General features: G+C 48.2%; 1 protein-coding gene across 1 annotated transcript in view; it reads left to right on the forward strand.

Annotated features, from left to right (window-relative positions):
• Positions 1-16,298, forward strand: part of LOC119978746 (laminin subunit beta-3-like) — a 113,918-nt gene that overhangs the window by 54,600 nt on the left and 43,020 nt on the right. Inside the window, exons 13-15 of the mRNA XM_038820587.1 lie at positions 5,756-6,125; positions 9,121-9,290; positions 12,127-12,335. Of these exons, the coding sequence (XP_038676515.1) occupies positions 5,756-6,125; positions 9,121-9,290; positions 12,127-12,335 (749 nt within the window). The remainder of the gene's footprint in view (positions 1-5,755; positions 6,126-9,120; positions 9,291-12,126; positions 12,336-16,298) is intronic.

Genomic DNA, 16,298 nt, shown 5'->3' on the forward strand with positions numbered 1-16,298 from the left:
CTTAATGCCATGCATCTTTATCTCATGCAGCAACCTTTTGTGTGGCACCTTGTCAAAGGCTTTCTGGAAATCCAGATATACCACATCCATTGGCTCCCCATCATCTACTGCACTGGTAATGTCCTCAAAAAATTCCCTGAATTAGTTAGGCACGACCTGCCGTTACTGAACCCATGCTGCGTCTGCCCAATGGGACAATTTCTATCTAGATGCCTCGCTATTTCTTCCTTGATGATAGATTCCAACATCTTCCCTACTACTGAAGTTAAGCTCGATGGCCTATAATTACCCGCTCTCTACCTACCTCCTTTTTTAAACAGTGGTGTCACGTTTGCTAATTTCCAATCCACCGGGACCACCCCAGAATCCAGTGAATTTTGGTAAATTATCACTAGTGCATCTGCAATTTCCCTAGCCAGCTCTTTTAGCACTCTGGGATGCATTCCATCAGGGCCAGGAGAATTGTCTACTTTTAGCCCCATTAGCTTGCCCATCACTACCTCCTTAGTGATAACAATCCTCTCAAGGTCCTCACCTGTCATAGCCTCATTTCTATCAGTCACTGGCATGTTATTTGTGTCTTCTACTGTGAAGACCGACCCAAAAAACCTGTTCAGTTCCTCAGGCATTTCCTCATCTCCCATTATTAAAACTCACTTCTCATCCTCTAAAGGACCAATATTTACCTTGGCCACTCTTTTTTGTTTTATATATTTGCAGAAACTTTTACTATCTGTTTTTATATTCTGAGCAAGTTTACTCTCATAATCTATCTTACTCTTCTTTATAACTTTTTTAGTAGCTTTCTGTTGCCCCTTAAAGATTTCCCAGTCCTCTAGTCTCCCACCAATCTTTGCCACTTTGCATGCTTTTTCCTTCAGTTTGATACTCTCTCTTATTTCCTTAGATATCTACGGTCGATTTTCCCTCTTTCTACCGTCCTTCCTTTTTGTTGATATAAACCTTTGCTGAGCACTGTGAAAAATAGCTTGGAAGGTTCTCCACTGTTTCTCAACTGTTCCACCATAAAGTCTTTGCTCCCAGTCTACCTTAGCTAGTTCTTCTCTCATCCCATTGTAATCTCCTTTGTTTAAACACAAAACATTAGTATTTGATTTTACCTTCTCACCCTCCATCTGTATTTTAAATTCCACCATATTGTGATCGCTCCTTCCGAGAGGATCCCTAACAATGAGATCATGAATCAATCCTGTCTCATTACACAGGACAAGATCTAGGACCGCTTGTTCCCTCGTAGGTTCCATTACATACTGTTCTCGGAAACTATCGCGGATACATTCTGTAAACTCCTCCTCAAGGCTGCCTTGACCGACCTGGTTAAACCAATCGACATGTAGATTAAAATCCCCATGATAACTGCTGTACCATTTCTACATGCATCAGTTATTTCTTTGTTTATTGCCTGCCCCACCATAATGTTACTATTTGGTGGCCTATAGACTACTCCTATCAGTGACGTTTTTGCCTTAAAATGGATTCAACCTTATCCTCCATAGCACCGATGTCATCCCTTACTATTGCCCGAATGTCATCTTTAAATAACAGAGCTACACCACCTCCCTTACCATCCACTCTGTCCTTCCGAATAGTTTGATACCCTCGGATATTTAACACTCAGTCGTGACCATCCTTTAACCATGTTTCAGTAATGGCCACTAAATCATAACATTCACGATGATTTGCGCCATCAACTCATTTACTTTATTCCGAATACTACTAACATTCAGGTAAAGTACACTTATGTTGGTTTTTTTACCTCTGTTTTGAATCTTAACATCTCCAGTTTTATTCCTTTTAGTATTACAGACATATACAGGCATAAACATTTATGCACACATAAACATACGTGCAGGCATTGTGCATCATGGTGGTTAGCACTGTTGCTTCACAGCACCAGGCTCCCAGGTTCGATTCCCGGCTTGTGTCACTGTCTGTGCGGAGTCTGCATGGGTTTCATCCGGGTGCTCCAGTTTCCTCCCACAAGTCCCGAAAGATGTGCTGTTAAGTGAATTGGACATTCTGAATTCTCCCTCTGTTTACCCGAACAGGCGCCGGAATGTGGCGACTAGGGGCTTTTCTCAGTAACTTCATTGCAGTATTAATGTGAGCCTACTTGTGACACTAATAAAGATTATTATTATAACCATTTATGCACGCATATAACATATATGCATACATAAACATCAACATATATGCACACAGAAACACATATGTACACAAAAACAGACATGCACATATAAACATATATACAGACATAAACATTTCTGCACATCCTAAACATATATGCAAACATAAACATATGTGCACACATAAACATATATGCAGACATAAACACATATGCACACATCAACGTAAACATATATGCATAGAAATGTATATGCACACATAAACATCAATATATATGCACACATGAACATGTCTGCACACGTAAACATATATACAGCCATAACATTTATGCGCACATAAACATTTATGCACACATAAATATACATTTATGCATACAGAAACATCAACATATATGTACACATAAACATATATGCACACTGAAACATATATGCACTGATGAGACCATCAATTCACACGACACGTGGTTAGAAGTGAACAGTGGTTTTAATCGTCTTACAACAGAGCCTGCCTGTGACGAGATGAACTCCAGATGAACTGGCAGGCAGACTCTCAGCATCAACCTTTATACATCCGGTTAAGGGGAGGAGCCATGGGTGGAGCCATGGGCGGAGCCAAGGGTGGAGCCCAGTACAAGCTCCTCATCTCCCCCTATGGGTAGAGCCACGCAACTACACGTGATCCAATACAATATAGAGGCTCAACACTTGTTGTACAATACAGTGTGGATTATTAGTATTTATAATTCACCACATGCACATATAAACATCAACATATATGCACACATGCACACATGAACATGTACGCACGCATAAACATAAAAATATAGGCAGGCATAAATATTTTTGCACACAGAAACATACATGGTCCCAGAGTCATGCAGGCACACAGAAATAAATATATATGCATGCAGACACATATAAGCACACAAAAACAGGAATGGAAGTATGCAGGAAACCAACTGTTATCTGTTTAAAATGGAAACAGGCGATAGCTAAATGGTCGTGGTGATATTAATATGAGATAATGAAAGAAATTAAAGAGACACCGAGAGCCTCTGACTAGCTGAGGAAACTAGAGAAGGAGGGGTTGACCCCCAGCCGGGCCGGAGAATCGGCAGGGGGCGCGTGAATCTAGCCCCCACCGGCTGCCGAATTCTCCAACGCCGGGGTTTTGGCGGGAGCGGGAATCGTGGCGCGCCGGTCGGGGGCCGTTGGCAGCACACCCCCACCCCCCCCCCGGCGATTCTCCGGCCCACAATGGGCCAAGCAGCCGCCCGTTTTAGGCCGGTCCCGTCGGCATTAATTAGACCTGGTACTTACCAGCAGGCAGCCTCCGGGGTTCAAGGGGGTCTGGCCGCGGGGGGGGGTGCCCCCACGGTGGCCTGGCCCGCGATCGGGGCCCACCGATCTGCGGGCGGGCCTGTGCCATGGGGGGACTGTTTTCCTCTGCACCGGCTGCTGTGGACCTCCGCCATGGCTGGTGCAGAGACAAACCCCCCTGCGCATGTGCTAGGATGATGTCAGCACACGCTGGCGCTCCCGCGCATGTGCCGGCCGATGGAGGCCCTTCGGCGCCGATAGGCGCGGCACTAAGCCACTACGGCGGCAGTTGGCATGGCGCCAACCCCTCCGGTGCTGGCCTAACCCCTGAGGGTGCGGAGGATTCCGGGTGGCTCGAAGCCAGAGTGGTTCACGTCACTCCTCGGTGCCCGCCCCGCCGGGTCAGGGAGAATCCCGCCCTAGGTCTATATTCTTGGTTGAGCACTCAACCCATTCAAATCTCCCTCTTACTTTGTGTTATATTTGTAATCTCTCATTCCGGTTCACTACTCTAAAGTTTCAGAATCATGACAAATCACAAAGCATGATGTGAGAGCTGATCCCAGTACTCTTATGTAATAATTTTTACTTGATTTTATTCCCTTCAGAGTTTCTTCAAATCTAAGAACTGTTTCTCATCCTTTTATTTCTCGCTCTCTTATTTTTGTTTGCCGTGAGAAACTGGTCGAGTCAGACAGCAGCTGACTGTGCTGCAACAGTGGAAATCTTTCTCTGATGGTTTATCTTTGACTGTGCAGGAGCTCCATCTAGGGGTCTGATTAAGAGCTGCAGATCAAACTTGGTTCCTCAGATCTGGCAAGTGCTGAAGCATCGGGCTGGATTCTACGGTTTTGAGGCTATGTCTGGAGGAAGTATCTGGTTTTCCGACAAAAAAATCGCAAGGCCCCAGCACCGACCCTCTGACCGGTGAGGGGCTGGCAGCCATGCCCCGTAGAACGTCCGGCCTTCCTGTTATAAACACCTGGAGAATTGGCGGGTCCGTGGACCCGCATGCGCACGGCGACGACCTGCAGCGGTCACGCCGTACAACATGGGACCGGCCACGTGCGGACCCGACCTGCCAGATAGTGCCCCCCTGGACACCACCTCACCATCCCCGGATCATCCCCCCACCAGTCCCCCCAGCCCTCGGTGAAGCCCCCTCCCCCCCCCACTCCGGCCAGCTTCGCGGCTCCCGCCCGACTGTGGCAGCCCGTCGGGAACATGGCCCATTGAGGGCGGAGCATCGGGGTAGCGCCTTCAGGTAATGTCCTGTGGCTGTCCCAATGGCGTGCGCCGTACTCCTCAATGACGCCGTTATGGAGGAGGTGGAGCATCCAAAAACAGGCCCCGCCCCTGATTCAGTTGTAAACAGGGATTCTCCTCTCGATCGCCGATTACCATAACGGCGTCAGGCAGCGGAGAATCGTTTCATTCCAATCTCCTGGTTTCCCATCACACCCTCTAATATTTCTCTTTTTCAACCAACCCTTTAATATTAATTCCCTCGCTGTTTCCTTAGCAGCATTGGACAGGAGATCCTGGCCCTGTATTGACATGCTAAGTTGCTGTTGAAATATGTCTCATACATTTCTTGACATTATTGAACCTCCACCATATGGCTGACAGAATGTTTGAGAATTGGTAATACAGGCCAAGGGGATGTTGGGACAATTTCCTCTCCCATTTCTCACTCCTGAACACCCCAAAATAGATGGAACAAAGAGGAGAAACCTGTAAGTCTTCCCCTGTTGGAAATCAAATTAGGTTTTGCTCTCAGTGTCCTGGTCTTGATCATGTTAAGATTCTATATTAATCACCAAGAGGGGAGGTGGTGGTATCGTGGTATTGTCACTGGACGTGTAATCCAGGCACCCAGCATAATGCTCTGGGTTCCTGTGTTTGAATCCCGTAACGGCAAGATGGTGAAATTTGAATTCAGTAAAAATATGGAATTAAAATTCTAATGGTGACCATGAAACCATTGTCGATTGTCGTAAAATCCCATCTAGTTCACTAAAGTCCTTCAGGGAAGGAAATCTGCCGTCCTTACCCCGTCTGGCCGACATGTGACTCCAGACCCTCAGTATTCTGGTTGACTCTTAAATGTCTCCCTCTGAAATGGCCAAGCAAGCCACTCAGTTCAAGGGCAATTAGGGATGGGCAACAAATTCTGGCCCAACCCTGCGATGCCCAAATCCCAAGAACGAATAAAGGAAACATTGATGTTGCATGATATTAGTTGAATGCTCTGAATCAATCCTCTTTGAAACTTGCTGTCTTGACAGAATGTGATTGTGACCAAAGTGGTACCGAGACCAGAGGATGTGACAAAAGTACAGGACAATGCCTGTGCCACGCAGGTTTTACCGGGAAGCGTTGTAACGAGTGTGAGCGGGTCCGTGGTTACTGCTCTGACTTTCCAAATTGCAAACAATGTCACCCATGTTTCCAGATTGTGGATAACCAACTAAGCACGTTAAATATTCGACACAAAGCCTTGGTGAACATAAAGCTGCCAACTCATGTGGGAAATCATTATGATTCTGAGATACATGTCCTTGATAATAAACTGAAACAAGTTGAGGCAATAATGAACAATCCAGCTGTGACAGACAGCACAGTCACTAATGTGTACAACAACTACAAGCAGCTCAGGTAGGATGGATAACATAATCGATAAAATGTTAATTTGTCACTGTGTACTTTTGCATATTTACTTTTCTTTCAATTGTTACGACCCCCTGGGCTGGGGCGCGGTCAATTCCGGCCCCACTTGACCCAGAGTTGCAACACAGGTGAAATTAGATTTTATATTAATGCCGGTGGCTTTGGTTGAGTTAACCACCCGGGGAGGCGGTGGAGCAATGGGATTGTCACTGGATTGGTGACCCAGAGACCCAGATCTGGGGACACGGATTAGAATCCATGGCAGATGGTGGAAGTTGAATTAATTAAATATCTGGAATTAAAGGTCTAGTGATGGCCATAAAACCATTGTAGATTGTCGTCTGACAATCTGCTGTCCTTACCTGGTCTGGCCTACATGTGACTCCAGAACCACAGCAATGTGGTTGACTCTTAAATGCCCTCAGGGATGGGAAAGCCACCCAGTATGAAGCTACAAAGCCAATAAAAAGGAATTAAACCGGACAGACCGTCTGGCATTGACCAAGGGACTGGAAATGACAATGGCAAACCCAGCATTGCCGACCCTGCAAAGTCTTCCTTACTAACATCTGGGGGCTTGAGCCAAACTTGGCAGAGCTGTCTCTCAGAGTAGTCATCAACAGCCTGACATAGTCATACTCACAGGGTCATACCTTACAGATAACGTCCCAGACATCACTATCACCATTCCTGGGTATGTCCTGTCTCACCGGCAGGGCAGACCCAGCAGAGATGATGGCGGAGTGGTATACAGTCAGGAGGATGTTGGCTTTGGTTGAGTTAACCAACCGGGGAGGTGGTGGAGCAATTCTCAACACCCACTCTGGACTCATGGTTTCAGGTCTAACATGGACAAGGCAATCTCTTGCTGATTACCACGTACCATCCACCCTCAGCTAATGAATCAGTCCTCCAAGTTGAACACCACAAGCAGCTCTGGATCTGCAGGAGCGATCTGACATCTCCCTCTGAATGTCCCGGCTGCTGCCTATCGTCTCCATCAGCTCCGGGTAACCCTGTTCCAGAGGCTCAGCATCAGGCTGGGACCCAGCTGTGTCCTGGGATTCAGCAGGCCTTCCACTGCTGTCTCGCCTGGGGGTTCCTGCCTCCTCCTGATGTACATTAGCAGCTGTGTGGTGCTCACCAGATTACACCCCAGAAGGCTTTCCACTAACATCTCCCACCGAGGTGTGTGTATCTGTGCTGGTGGAGGGTGGGGTGACAGCTGTGTCGCGCCTATTTTCGTGGCATCTTCGGAGCTCTCCTCCGATGTGTTCTCCTCGGAGTCAGGAGAGGGGGCCGCCCGGGATGGGCCGGCTCTGTCGGTGGAGGACCTGCGGGAAAATGGACATGTGGTCAGTGGGAGGGATGGGTCAGTCAGTGAGGCAGTAACAACTCACATTGGACAGGTCCTCCGGGTGGAGCCCGGTGGTTCCTCACCTCTGCCGCCTCCACCAGTCTTCGCATGGGTGACCACCCTGTCCTCGGCCACACCAGTCACCTCCAGGGACTGCTCCTCGGAGTAGGTGAGGATTCTGATGTCCGGCACCCAATGCCAGATTGGGCACTCTCCCGGTGATTGGGCCCACTCTGGGCCTTCTCCCGGTGATTGGGCCCAGTCTGGGCCTTCTCCCGGTGATTGGGCCCAGTCTGGGCCTTCTCCCGGTGATAGGGCCCAGTCTGGGCCTTCTCCCGGTGATTGGGCCCAGTCTGGGCCTTCTCCCGGTGATTGGGCCCAGTCTGGGCCTTCTCCCGGTGATTGGGCCCAGTCTGGGCCTTCTCCCGGTGATTGGGCCCAGTCTGGGCCTTCTCCCGGTGATTGGGCCCAGTCTGGGCCTTCTCCCGGTGATTGAGGGAGAGCTTTTCCTGAGGAGTCACAGAGAGGGCATCGTTAGTCACACGCGTGGCTTAATATGGTTGGGGGGGGGGGGTGACTTGGGTGATTGGGGGGTGTGGATGCTCACTCATGCTGCCCGGTGTAGGTTGTTGACCTTCTTCTTGCACTGGAAGCCAGCCTTCCTGGTCACACTGCCTGAGCTTACAGCTGCCGCCACCTCGTCCCAGGCAGCACTGGCTGCCCTAAGGCTCCAGGACCTCAGGGGAACCGGAGATCCCTCCTGACCTCCATGGTGTCCAGGAGCCTCCCCAGGTCGGCGTCCCCGAATCTTAGGGCTGGTCTCCTTGGTGCCATTGCCGTGAGCTGGCTGGGGTTGGCTGAGCAAGTGCAGCTTAGGTGCTGTTCGACCTTGTTAGCGGGGGGCTGGGTAGCGCGATACCACCGAGTCAGCTGGCAAGCCAGCAATTGGGGCGAGATACCCATGAGGCCTGGTTAAGTGGACCAATTAACGATAAATTGCATTGCCGGACTCGCAAGTGTTGCGTTGCCACACTCCGGCGCCTGTTCGGGTACACAGAGGGAGATTTCAGAATGTCTAATTCACCTAACAGCACGTCTTTCAGGACTTGTGGGAGGAAACTGGAGCACCCGGAGGAATCCCACGCAGACACAGGGAGAACATGCAGACTCTGCACAGACAGTGGCTAAAGCCGGGAATCGAACCTGGGACCCTGGCGCTGTGAAGCGACAGTGCTAACCACTGTGCTACAGTACCACCCAATTGATCAGCCGTCATTTAGTTGAATGGCAGAACAGGCTCAACAGGCTAAAAAGCCATTCCCGCTCCAAAGTTCATTTATGTTAACCAGGGTTGATTCACTCATTGTGAAATCTGCCTTTGACTCAGCATAAGGCTGCACCGTCAAACTTTAATCTATAAAATGATCTTTCTGATCTATGTTAAGAAGTTCAGTCACTGGCTGTTGCTGTGTCAGAATTGTAATTGGAGAAAAATGCAAATGTGAGAATTCTATAATAAAAATTGTAAGGGTTTTGTGGAATCTGAGTTTCACCATTCCCTGTGTGTTGGTGTCAAACTAAAGCAGAACTTTATTCCTCAGTCTATTTGTTTATATTTGGACACAGGGTGGAAGCTGAGCAAATCAACCCTGATACTGATATAGTGGATCAAAGTTATCGACTGAGCAACGAAATGGATGTCTTGGACAGAAATGTAAAAACCATCAACAGTCAACTGCAGAGCACAAAGGAAAAAATTGAACTATTCATCAGTGAAGACTCGCAAGGCACACAAGGTATCACACCCTGGAACCACACTGACCTTCTGTTGCAGTAAATGCTCTAATGTTCAACATGTGTGCAGATCGCTTTACAGACCAGAAGGGTGAGAAAGTAAAAGTGTTTGAAGGGAGGAGAGAACTTGAAGTGGTCAATGTCATGCCAGTGTTTCTCAATTACAGGATTGAGGGAGGGTAAATGGCCAGACGGAGGGGCCTGGGCCAAAGACGTGGGTACAGAGGCCAAGAGGATTGAAGGAAAGCTCAATGTTGTTCTCAGTTCAAAATTGGTTGAGGTGGGGATGTTAGGAGGATGAAGCTGAGGCCTTTGCTGAGGACAGATCATTCAGAGTCAGAGATGGGAAGGTCAGAGGATATGGGGTCCACGTACATAGATCCCTCAAAGTTGCCACCCAGGTTGATAGGGTTGTTAAGAAGGTGTATGGTGTGTTGGCTTTCATTTATAGGGGGATTGAGTTTAAGAGCCGTGAGGTTTTGCTGCAGCTTTATAAAACCCTAGTTAGACCACACGTGGAATATTGTGCCCTGTTCTGGTCACCTCATTATAGGAAGGATGTGGATGCTTTGGAGAGGGTACAGAGGAGATTTACCAGGATGCTGCCTGGACTGGAGGGCATGTCTTATGAAGAAAGGTTGAGGGAGATAGAGCTTTTCTCACTGGAGCGAAGAAGGCAGAGAGGTGACTTGATAGAGGTATACAAGGTGATGAGAGGCATGGATAGAGTGGATAGCCAGAGACTTGGAAATGACTGTCACGAGGGGACATCATTTTAAGTGATTGGAGGAAGGTATAGGGGAGATGTCAGAGGTTGGTTCTTTACACAGTGTTGCTCTCTTTATTTGGTTCTAAATATGGCGGTCAATATGGTTGCCTTCCTTAATTCTAATTACGTTTGCTTTAGAGTTGCCAGGTATCTTTCGATACCGCCACAAGGTTCAAACCCGAATACTGATCAAAGAGCCGATACACCAGTTAGTTAGTTCAAAGTCAATACTATTTATTTACATACACAGCAATATCAACTCATGCACAAAATACTACAGACTGAACTATCTCTAATGCTAAAGCCTATACTTAGCTTTGGGTACCCACTCAATCAGAGGAACAATGGCTGTTGTTCGGATTTGAGGCTGCTGGGGTCGAAGTGGTAAAGGAGAACAGCTAAGGTCATCCGTCTGGTAGCGAGCATTGACTTTGGACTTACTGCTTCTGGTGCAGCTGGTGGATGGGTCTCTCCGCTTCGAGAGCCAAGTCCAAGAGAGCGATTTTCTCCTGGGGCCTTCTTCTTATACCTGAAAGGGCTTCGGCGCTTTTGGGCGGGCCTTGAACTTGGCCCCAATCAATTGGGCCGTATCTTGATCACTCGTATTGATCTTGACCAATAAAGGGGTGGGTGCCCAGATGGCTGGGCAGGTCCTATGTGGCCATTGGCCTGGCTTTGTTTGTGCTTTCGGTTTGGGGAACTGGTGCCGCGAGGTCTGGAGCCAGATCGGTTACTTGAGTATCTTCCCTTTGTTCCCGGAGATGGGCCATCAATATACTAATAGACCTACAGTTTCAGTCTCGTCTGGGAGCTGCGGTCCCAATACACGTACAGGCTCTGTGCCTGCTTGTTTTGTTAGCATTGTCTAGAGCTCCCTGCAATCTTTGCAAACATCCATTTTGTATTCTGGAAGTGGCCATCCCAGATGGCTACAACAGAGAGTGGTGGGTGTGTGGAATGCACTGCCAGCAGAGGTGGTGGAGTCAGAGTCATTCGGGACATTTCAGCAACTCTTGGACAGGCACATGGACAGCAGTAAATTGAAGGGGTGTAGATTAGGATAAATGGTCGGCACAATATCATGGGCCGAAGGGCCTGTACTGTGCTGTACTGTTCTACGTTCTATGATACAAAGCAAGGTTTAGATTCGAAGAAGGGATTGCCTCATGGGGACCCGGAAGGTTCCAGGTTGATTCGAGTTTATGCTGAGTCAACTATTGCTGGCTAAGAAGGTAAAAATAAATCAGTCAGTTTTTGCGCTGCAGAACACTCACCATTTGAGAAAGTGCATGTGTGCAGATATGAGGTGAGGGCAACATTGGGATTGGGCTGTGGGATCCACACCTCAGATTGGAATAGCCAGTAAACTTTCACAATCAAAACTCACTTTGACAATAAGGCACAGGGTAACTATCAGAGAATAACTGGCACCCCTGAAACCATCCCGAAACCTAAAGTTACAGCTTTGAAAACGGGAGATTTTAAAAAAAGATATTGGGTGGGATTACCCAGCCGATCGCTGGTGGGTAGGATTCTCTGATCCCACCAGCAGTGCCCCCCCCCCCCCCCCCCCCCCCCCAGAAATTTCCGGGTGGCACGGGGTGTTTTCAATGGCAACTCCATTGACAAGCGGCGGGAATCCTGGTGCCAGCAAACGGTGCAACCAAATTTTCTGTTCTCGTTAGCAGTGGTAGCAGGACAGACTCGTAACGGGGAATCCAGGCCATTGTGTCTTGTGAGACTGGATACTGATGTGCCAGTGGATTGTGGAAGTGTCGAGTTTGAATCAGGCCATCAGGAGGAGGCTTTCGCTAGTCAGGTGGAGGAAATTTGGCAGTAAGTTTCTCCATCTCCCTGCCTCCCAGCTCTTGGATTAGTTTGGAAAATATTGACAAATAGCTGGGAGTGTGGTGCTTGCCCAGATTCTCTGCAGGGTAGTGTGGATAGGACTGCCAGGGAAAGTGAAATGAAAACAAAAATCTGAACACATTCGCTTTTCTTCTGAACACGAAAACTTTTCTACACAATGTATTTAGATCGAGGTGACTGATGGTTTCTGTTTCCTCCAGGTACTTTCAACAACATTCTTTCATCATATCAACAGTCTGGAAAAACAAAAGACAGGATTGTTGCTGTGGAACCCATCATTCTTAAATCTAGAGAAGCTCGGTTAACTGCAAATCAGCTCATTAAACATATAAACACAGACAACAGGAATAAACTGGAAAATCTGAAGGACGGTCTGAAGTCTCCCAACGTAAATCCTCTCATCAACAAAGTAAGGGACCATTTAAACTGTGGAGCATGTGAATTTGATAGCAGACTCAATTTGCAACCATGTCAATACGGGTTTGTGGTGGGATTCGCTGTTTTCATTCAAACACTGACAACATGATCTCTCCGATTGTTATAATTCAATTGAATCAGCTATATGAGTGCAAAAATAAATTAGGACATTCAGAGGGCATATGTTTCCTTTTTGTATCTGAGTTTAGGGATCCTTGAATATTTACATTTCAACTCTCATAACTGACAAAACACAATGCGTGAGATTTTCCTGGAAATCGGCTAAGGTCAGTAACTGGCTGGAAAAGCAACGTTGAAGCCACTGGCAGCAATGGTGGCTTAGTCGAGTATATCTCGAGCACTCAGTCTGAAAAACATAAAGGGACATCTTCTACAACATAACTCTGGCTCTGAGCCACTTGGTTCAGCAACTTAATTGAAGTTGGGGCACTATTTTCTAAGGCAGCCCCAGTGCACAATAGTTCATTAGGATCCACCCCTCCAAGAAAAAGCTTCCTCCTCCATCCCAGCACTTCCCAGGGACTGTCCCCTGACACTGACCCACTCCCCCTGAGTGATACACTCACCTGAGCTCTCGGTCTGTTCACCAGATGCACACCTAATAATAATAATAATAATAATCTTTATTGTTACAAATAGGCTTACACTAACACTGCAATTAAGTTACTGTGAAAAGCCCCTAGTCGCCACATTCCAGCGCCTGTTCGGGTACACAGAGGGAGAATTCAGAATGTCCAATTCACCGAACAACACATCTTCCTGGACTGTGGGAGGAAACCGGAGCACCCGGAGGAAACCCACGCAGACACAGGGAGAACGTGCAGACTCTGCACAGACAGTGATCCAAACCGGGAGTCGAACCCGGGTCCCTGGTGCTGTGAAGCAACAGTGCTAATCACTGTGCTACCGTGCTATGGGAGATCAGTCATGATTCATGCTGTTCTACCCTCATGCTGCTTTGAGTGGACGTTTTAATGGGAGGAAGTGGTGTTGGTGATTCAGTTGATAATGAGATGATAATGTATTCATGATGTTCCTGACATTGAGCATTGGGAAACGCTCCATCTCACTGGCGGGGGATCCTATGTTTATATCAGCATGAGAAGCAATTTGGGTCACTCACAAGACTTTCCGCTCCGTTGCCAGCCCGGCCAATGTGGAAAGTACCACCCAATATGTCTGAAGTCTATTTTCCCTGTTGTGTAGTCAATTTCATTTTGCACCTCAGCTAAATAATATCTTAGCAGGCCTTCTCTTTGTGGCTTACTGTCTTCATCCTTGATTAAATTTGGGTTAGAACAAAGAAGAACAAAGAACATTACAGCACAGGAACAGGCCCTTCAGCCCACCAAGCCTGCATCGATCCAGATTCCTTATTTAGACCTACTACCTATTTCCCAAAGGATCTTTATGCCTCCATTCCCCGCCCGTTCATGTGGCTATCAAAACACATCTTTAATGCTGCTATGTGCCTGCCTCTATGACCTCCAATGGCAACTCATTCCAGGCACCCACCACCCTCTGCGTGAAAAACTTTCCCCGCATATCTCCTCTAAAATTTCCCCCTCTCACCTTGAACCTATGGCCCCTTGTAATTGAGTCTTCCACCCTGGAATAAAGCTTCTGACTATTCACCCTGTCTATACCTCTCGTAATTTTGCAGACCTCAATCTGCCTTTCCATCAAAAACAATTTGAGTTTAACCCTCATAGCTAACACCCTCCAGACCAGGCAACATCCTCGTTAACCTTCTTTTCACTCTCTCCAAAGGATCCACGTCGTTCTGGTACTGCGGCAACCAGAACTGCACACAATATTGCAAATGTGGCCTAACTAAAATTTTATACAACTGCAACATGACCTGCCAACTCTTGTACTCAATGCCCTGGTTGATGAAGGCAAGCATGCCAAATGCCTTCTTGATCACCTTCTCAACCGTCACTGTTATTTTCAATGAACTGTGGACCTGAAAGTCAGATCCCTCTATATATCAATGCTCTTAAGGTTTCTGCCATTTACTGTATAGTTCACCTGAATTTGATCTTCCAAAATGTATCACCTCGCACTTGTCCAGATTGAACTCCATCTGCCATTTCTCTGCCCAACTCTCCAATCTATCTATATTCTGCTGTATTCTCTGACCCCTTCACTATCTGCAACTTCACCTATCTAGGTGTCATCTGCAAACTGGCTAACCAGACCATCTACATGTTCTTCCAGATCATTTCCATATATTACGAACAACAGTGTCCCAGCACTGATCCCAGTGGAACACCACTAGTTACAGATCTCCATTCTGAAAAACTCCCTTCCACTGTTACTCTCTGTCTCCTGTTGCCAAGCCAGTTCTTTATCCATCCAGCTACACACCCCGAATCCCATGCGACTTTACCAATGGGCAGCACAGTAGCACAAGTGGATAACACTGTAGCTTCACAGCGCCAGGGTCCCAGGTTCGATTCCCCACTGGGTCACTGTCTGTGCGGAGTCTGCACGTTCTTCCTGTGTCTGCGTGGGTTTCCTCTGGGTACTCCGGTTTCCTCCCACAGTCCAAAGACGTGCAGGTTAGGTGGATTGGCCATGTTAAATTGCCCTTAGTGACCAAAAAGGTTGAGGGCTTATTGGGTTACGGTGTAGGGTGGAAGTGAGGTCTTAAGTGGATCGGTGCAGACTCGATGGGCCGAATGGCCTCCTTCTGCACTGTATGTTCTATGTTCTCCCCGTGTCTGCGTGGGGTTTCTCCGCACCCCCCTCATTGGAGAAGGTCATTCTCCCAAAGGATTGTGGGATTGTCATTAGTCCCCAGCCAGTAGTAAGCAGGCAGGTTATAACATCCCCCCCCCCCGCAAAGTCCAAGGAATCCACCGAAGACCCTGGTGAAGGAGGGTGTCAGACTCGTTTAGCCGCAGGCCGGACACCATTTGCATGAGGCGCTGGATCGGGCGGCGTGTAACGAGACGGAGAACGGGGCTTCCGTGATGAATGGCATAACAGTTGTACATCCACGGCCCGTGGGCCCAAGGACTCCCCCTCTGAGGTGTCTTGTGTCTCCATGTTGGAGTCAGAGTCTGCTGCCTCCTTCATCTCGGCGTCTCTATCTCCACGCGGTTCTGCAACGACCTGCGCAGGCTTTGAGTGCGGTGCCAGAGGAAGATTGTGAGGAATACTCTCCACTGTGTCTGGTCTCTGTGGCTGGAGAAGTGAGCTCCAGGGGCGGGGAATCTTTGGAAGGGATAGTCTTCTGGACCGAACGTGGTCAACATACTTGCGCTGGAGACAACCCTGGGCTTGCATCTGGTAAGAGATAGGGCCATTCGGCGAAATATTACGCCAGGGACCCACTGTGCACCACCAGCAAAATTTTGAATGAACACTGGGTCACCGGGTGAAAACTGCCGAATCGGCCGATGCCGAGAAAAACCATGTCCCTGCCGTTCTTGAGTGCGGCGTACACTTGTGCCAATGTCCGGGAAAACCATGCTAAGGTGGGTGCGAAGTCTCCGTCCCATTCGGAGTTCTGCGGGAGCTACCCCAGTAACCGCATGGGGGGTGACCCTCAATGAAAACAAAAAGCGAGCCAGTCTCATGTCCATAGATCTGGAAGACTGCTTCTTTAGGCCTCGTTTGAATGTCCGCCAACCCATTGGAAGCCAGGTGGTATGGAGCGGTGCGGGTATGGCGTATGCCGTTCATCTTCATGAACCTCGCAAACTCCTCACTTGTGAATGGAGTGCCGTTTTCCGTGACCAGCACCTTGGGGAGGCCATGCGAACTGAAAGACAAACGCATCTTCTCACTTGTTGCGCAGAATGTTGTGCCTACCATCTTATGCACCTCTAACCATTCAGACTGGGCATCGATTAATAGAAGGAACATGGATCCTTGAAAAGGGTTGGCGAAATCCGCATGCAAGCGCGCCCAAGGCCGCCCTGAC

Source organism: Scyliorhinus canicula, chromosome 15, assembly GCF_902713615.1.
Source record: "Scyliorhinus canicula chromosome 15, sScyCan1.1, whole genome shotgun sequence".
In the NCBI taxonomy this organism is placed as follows: domain Eukaryota; kingdom Metazoa; phylum Chordata; class Chondrichthyes; order Carcharhiniformes; family Scyliorhinidae; genus Scyliorhinus; species Scyliorhinus canicula.